Genomic DNA, 5,941 nt, shown 5'->3' with positions numbered 1-5,941 from the left:
CCAGCTGCCAGGCGGTGATCTGCTGCAGGGTGACCCCCAAGCAGAAAGCCCTCATCGTGCAGCTGGTGAAGAAGCACAAGAAGGCCATCACGCTGGCCATTGGGGATGGGGCCAACGATGTCAACATGATCAAAAGTGAGGCTTGGGTTGAGGGGAGTGTGGGTTTCGGCCAGTGCGTCCCGCTGGTGGTGCCCCATCTGCTATCTCCACCACCTCACCCTCTCTTTTGAGGTGAGGAGTGGGGAGGGGAACCCCCAAACCAGTTCCCCACGTTGCTGTGCCAAGAGGGGAGCGAGAGGCACAGGACCGGGATCAGCCTGGGACAAGAGCGGGGCGGACCACTTGTTTTAGCAGCAGGGATGAACCTTGATGAAACTGCAAGCCCCAACCTGGGCAGCTGGCAGAGATGTCCCTGCCCCTCTCCGGCAGCCCTGACATGGGGTTGTGCTCCTCGCATGCCCAACCAGGCTTGGTGTGTCACTCCCACAGCCATGGCATGTCATAGAGAAGGCTTCTTCCCTTTGCCCGTCACTCCTGGATTCACCCTCTGCCTATCAGCCTGGGGGTAATCCACAAGGAAATCAAGCACCCACCTCCTCAAAAACCTCCCCACCTGCGTTTCACACCCTCCCGTCTTTCGCAGCCGCTGACATCGGGGTGGGCATCAGCGGGCTGGAGGGCATGCAAGCTGTGCAGTGCAGCGACTACGCCCTGGCACAGTTCTCCTACCTCCAGCGCCTCCTGCTCGTCCACGGCCGCTGGGCATATCTCCGCATCTGCAAGTTCCTCCGCTACTTCTTCTACAAAACCTTTGCTGGCCTCATGGCCCAGGTCTGGTTCGCTTTCCACAGCGGATTCACGGCTCAGGTGAGGGATGCAACCGTTGGGAGGGGTCACATCCATCCCACGGAGGTCTGCACACCGCTGTTTCAACCCCTCCACGTTGAGGATGCTATGTAGGTCTCATGCCTGGTACTGCCTGATGGGCACATGTCCACATCACCGCCCTGGTCTCCTTTATCCCTTGCCCTGGTATTAGGCTGTCCGACTTTTTGGGGCTGGCTGGCTGAGATGCAACTGCTGATCTGCTTTTTTTTTATCTGGCTGAGTTGGGAAAAGCACCCTGGGAAGATGTGGGATGTCCTTGTGAGCTACAGCTCAGTCTCAGACAGAAGCAGGGAAAGATCCCAGGTGCATTAAGCTCGTTTCCTCCAAAATGGGAGCTTTTATGCCAAGGGCCATCGGTGTGACTTGACCACCACTGTGTGGCTCCAGCCCCTCCATCTCCATCTGCAGCACAGCCTCACCGATCGCTGCAGACAACGTGGGGCTGATGCAGAGCCTGGGGCAAGTGCATGGGGATTTCCCCAGAGTTTGGATGTGAGTCTCTTCGACTCAACCCTGGTGCCTGGGCATCCTTTCTGTGTCTCTCCAAGGTACCACTGAGCTCACAGCTGCATTCTTCTCCCTTCTAGCCTCTGTATGAAGGCTGGTTCCTTGCACTCTACAACATCTTCTACACCGCCTATCCCGTGCTGTCCGTGGGCCTTCTGGAGCAGGTATGGGTTCACCGGGCTGCATCCAGCCCCTGTGCCTGGAGGCTGCATCCTCGGTGGGTGTGAATCAGCCCGGCAGTCGTTGCACCCCGTCTGCATGGGTCTTTGTGCTGGGACATGGTACCAAGCAGCTTGATGGGCATTTGGAGCTCACCACTGGTCCTGGGATGCCTCTGTTCCCCATCACCCCACAGCAAGCAGGTGGAGGGACTCACGGCAGCTCTCCTGCAAGGTGTCTTGGGTGGGGTGGCCCAATCCTGCTCCCCAGTGTGGGTAGGAAGGATGATGCCTGGTGCCCTCCCGGCAGGATGTGAGTGCCAAGAAGAGCCTGGAGTTCCCTGAGCTCTACGTGATCGGGCAGCAAGACGAGCTCTTCAACTACCGTGTTTTCGGTGTCACCCTCCTGCACGGGGTCAGCACCTCACTTGCCAGCTTCTACATCGCGCTCTGGGCCTTTGAAGACCGCGTCGGCAGCAAGGCTGTCGGTGACTACGAGTCCTTTGCCGTCACAGTGGCCACCTCAGCATTGCTGTCGGTCCTTGTGGAGGTGAGCACCGATCTGCCCTGCCCCATCCTGGCCCCACGGCAGATGTTTAGGGACTGCAGCCCTGGGCTCTCTGACACCATCTCCAGCAGCTTCATGGCTGGGCGATGATCTCCCTTCGGGAAGGGGAGGAAATCAGGACAAGTGGCCAAATGGAAGAGAGTCCCCGCAACCTCCATGAAAGGCTGTTTGCTCTGCCCTTGTCCCTGCAGATCATCCTGGACACCAAGTTCTGGACAGCATTGTCCTTCCTAATGGTCACAGCCAGCCTGCTGCTCTTCTGCCTCTTCTCCTTCCTGACCCAAAGCATTGATGCCTTCAGGACAGCCCCTGCCATCTTCTGCTTCCCAGGTGAGATGCCCTGGGGATCCCCATGGTCCTTCCCTTCCCCAGCCACGGGAGCCCAGCCTAGGCTTGGTGCTACGAGTTGTTTCCCACCTTGTAGATCATCTCTTCATCACCACTTCTCGATCTTGCCATCTTGATTTTTGACTCCAATTGAGTTGCCATCTCCTCTTTAGAACCCTCAGCACCTTCATGGGTGGGAGCCTGTCGCCCAACAGTTGTTCTCTCTGTCCTCTCCACCTTCCCTACTTAAACATCACCCACCGACCTCTTGCATTGACAGATGCCAGCCGAAATGCCCTGACCGACCCCTACATCCTGCTGGTGGTCCTGCTGTCACTAGTGGTGAACACCATCCCCTCGCTCACCGTCCACTTGTACCGCACCATCATGGGCAAAACCACCATCCAGCAAGTGAGGGCTGCGTGGGGGCTGGCATGGGGAGGGGTCTGCCCTTCAGGGCTGGCCAGGGTGCTGCTGGTGATGGGTAGGGGGAGGTTCCCTAGGGAAGCCACTGCCTGGACCATAGTGGTGGGACATGTCACCTCTCCTTGGTGGCATGGCACTCCTGGTGGTGGTCTGTCATGACACTGGTGCCCAAGTCTGGCTCTGGGCCCTCCACCCAAATTGGTTCATAGCCCAACAGGAGGCCCTGGGGCAAGAGACCTGCTCCAGCTCTTGGAGAGGGTCTGCTTTTGGCCACAGTAAGGAACTGACCTCCACTACTCCCCGGACCTGCCACTTGGGAGGCACTGGGGTCTGCTGCAGGTCTTGGTACCACCCCCAGCCTTGGTAGAACTCATCCCCATCTGGGATTTGGGTTATACCTTCCTGGTGGTACAAAGAGGTCCCAGATGAGAGCAGAGGTTGAGATTGTGCTTCAGAGCTCTGGGAGCTTTGAAGACCCCCGCCCCCTCGGGAGGGTCCCCACGTTACACATCCCATCATAGCAACTCAGGTCATGGTGGAGCTGGGAGCCAAACCGTGTCCCGGTGGAGGGCATCCCTGCACTCCTTGCGTGTCCCCTCTTGGGGTGAGGGCTTGCCTGGGAGGTGGCCACAACCCTGATCTCCCCATCTCCTTGCAGAAGATTCGCTTGAAGGCCAAGCGGGAGCCGGAGCCCTCGGTGGAGCTGCGTGCCCATGTCCCTCGCCGCTCCTTCCACCGCCGTTCCAGCTATGCCTTCTCCCACCAGGAGGGCTACGCTGGCCTCATCACCCGTGGGGATAGCCTGCGTGCCAGGGCCACCCGCAGCACCATCCCCGGTGTCCTGCACCCAGAGGTGACCCCAGCTTTGTCCACCCACCCCAGCCCCTTGGCATAGCTGCCCTGGCCAGCATCAACTTCCCACCGTGTTGGGACAGGGGAGTTACCGTCAAGACACAGAACTGGCTGGGTCCCTCCTTTTATGGGCATTTTTTTAATCTTATTTAAATGGTTTTGAAGCATGGGCAACCCCCATGACTGCAGAGGGGCTGACCCAGCCTGGGGGGCTGCTGCTCCGGGTGCTGAGCCCTGGGACGTGTCCCACCAACAGCTCCATCTCCCCCACGCAGTGTGTGCATGGACTTTGCGGAAACCTGTAAAGCCATGAAAACGCCAACCTCTGCTGCCACGCTCGGCCCCTCGCCCCACGACTCCCTGGCTGGCACCCCAGCCCCCTTCCCTCTGCTGAGCCCCCTCGGAGCCGGGGCTTCATCCTACCCGAGGCTGATCCTGCACCAGGCTGGATCCACAAACAGCAACTCTACTGCCCCAGGCTCATTATTCCACCTCGGAATTAATAAAATGCCGTGATGCGGGACCAGCGGTGGGGCTGGGTGGTGGGTGCAGACCCTCACCCCTGCTCACTCCCTCCCATGCCGGGGGGGCTGAGCTGCAGCGGCTGCACGAAGACCCTCGTCTCGTTTTCCCGTGGCTGCTGTAGGGAGCACAGGGCAGAGCCACTGCCCTCCCCATGCAGGGCTACGTCCGGCACCCGCGGCTTTCACATGCATCGACCCAATGGATCAAACCCATAATTTTAAATGCCCCCCATTTTTTGGAGGAAGACCTATGTAAGATTGTTTTTCTTCTCCAGCCAAACCAACCCATCTTCTTGCAGCTCTCCTCCTCACTGCCCACCATCTCCACCTCCTTGCCTTTGCCATCCCTGCACGAGGTGCACAGGGCGGTGGTGTCCGTTACGTGCCATGCCCCGTCTCCGCAGCAGCCATGTCCCCCTCCCACAGGACTGATATCCCCATCTTTGGGGACAGTTTGTGGCCCCGGGCTGTTTGCTGCAAAGCCCTGAAAAGTAGGAGGTTTTTTTGGGGGGAGGGAGAGGGCAAAATATTGGGGTGATGTGCACCATGATGGGCATGGGAGCACACGTCCTGCAGAGCCGTGCTTTGGGGACATCAGCAGCGGCTGCTAGAGAAGCTGTGGGTGAACAACTGACTGGTGACTGGATCACCCTTTTTATTGTTCTTATCTTTTAATTAAAAGGACTTTAGCTTTTCTCTCCTCTCCTGTAAATCTCTGCTATGCCACCAAGGGAGAAAGCTGCACAGAAAGGTCCCGTGGTCCCTCCGTGGGGGCCACCAGCTCTTTGCCACCTGCCAGTACTTGTGCCATGGCAAAATGCAGGGTAGGACAAGATATTTGGGTAAAAAGATAAATAATTAAATCAGCCATGGGAGCTTGGACCTGCCTGCAGCGCACGCGACTCGATGGGTTTGTTTAACACGTGCTTTGGCCTCATCTGCACTGAGTTTGTGCGAATTAAAGTGTTTTCTTTGGGCTCTGGCCAGAAGGGTGCTGGATGGTGCCAAGAAATAAAAGTATCTGAGCCTTCCTCTGGGAAAGCTCTCATCCCTGCAACTCCCAGGTGAAAAACTGGGGGGGGAGAAACCTTTCCCAGCTGCCTGGGCATGATCCCCAAATCTGCCCCCTGATGCTCTGAGGCCAGGCCTAGGGAGAGGAGTTGAGATGGTTAAAATGGGGCTGCTCCGCCGAAGCAGCCTCCTCCTGCCAGCGAAGCTGCATCAGGAGGGGACTGACCCACGAGCATCACCGTGGGACACACACACATGCCAGGGTGAATGACTAGAAAATAATTTATTGAAGAAACAGAAAGCTGCAGAAATACAACACAGTCATGACCAGTAAAGGATGAACAAATAGAGATTAATTTTTTTTTTTTTTTTTTTTAAAACCTGTTGACAGGCTGGAGTTAAATTTCCTGATAACTTCCCCTGCATGAGTCATTGCAAAGAACAAGGAACAAACTCCAGAGCACACAGCACAGTTTGGATAAAGTGCCTGACACATAAGACTCTTTTTTTATTTATTTTTTTCTTTTTTTAATGTTTGTAAATAGCTTAAACAAATATAGTTGCAAGACACAGAGGAGTAACAATTGCATTTCGCTGTAGAGTAAAACCTATCCCATGAGAGTAACAATGAAGCAGCGGAAAAACAAAAAAAAAAAAAAAAAAATTAAATTTTAATAGAA

At 56.3% G+C, this 5,941-nt stretch overlaps 1 protein-coding gene across 1 annotated transcript in view; it reads left to right on the top strand.

The window, feature by feature from the left end:
- The window catches only part of ATP8B3 (ATPase, aminophospholipid transporter, class I, type 8B, member 3), a gene marked incomplete at its 5' end in the record, with an annotated part of 16,756 nt that extends 12,987 nt beyond the window's left edge, over positions 1-3,769 (top strand). The window contains 7 exons of the mRNA XM_009697717.1: positions 5-135; positions 644-867; positions 1,476-1,559; positions 1,864-2,103; positions 2,313-2,451; positions 2,729-2,860; positions 3,516-3,769. Coding sequence (XP_009696019.1) covers positions 5-135; positions 644-867; positions 1,476-1,559; positions 1,864-2,103; positions 2,313-2,451; positions 2,729-2,860; positions 3,516-3,769 — 1,204 coding nt within the window. The remainder of the gene's footprint in view (positions 1-4; positions 136-643; positions 868-1,475; positions 1,560-1,863; positions 2,104-2,312; positions 2,452-2,728; positions 2,861-3,515) is intronic.
- Positions 3,770-5,941: the final 2,172 nt, after the last annotated feature.

The sequence above is a fragment of the Cariama cristata genome, unplaced genomic scaffold (genome assembly GCF_000690535.1).
Source record: "Cariama cristata isolate BGI_N322 unplaced genomic scaffold, ASM69053v1 scaffold4753, whole genome shotgun sequence".
NCBI lineage: Eukaryota > Metazoa > Chordata > Aves > Cariamiformes > Cariamidae > Cariama > Cariama cristata.
Note: the sequence above shows the minus strand (reverse complement) of the source record. Positions and strands in the feature narration are given on the sequence as shown.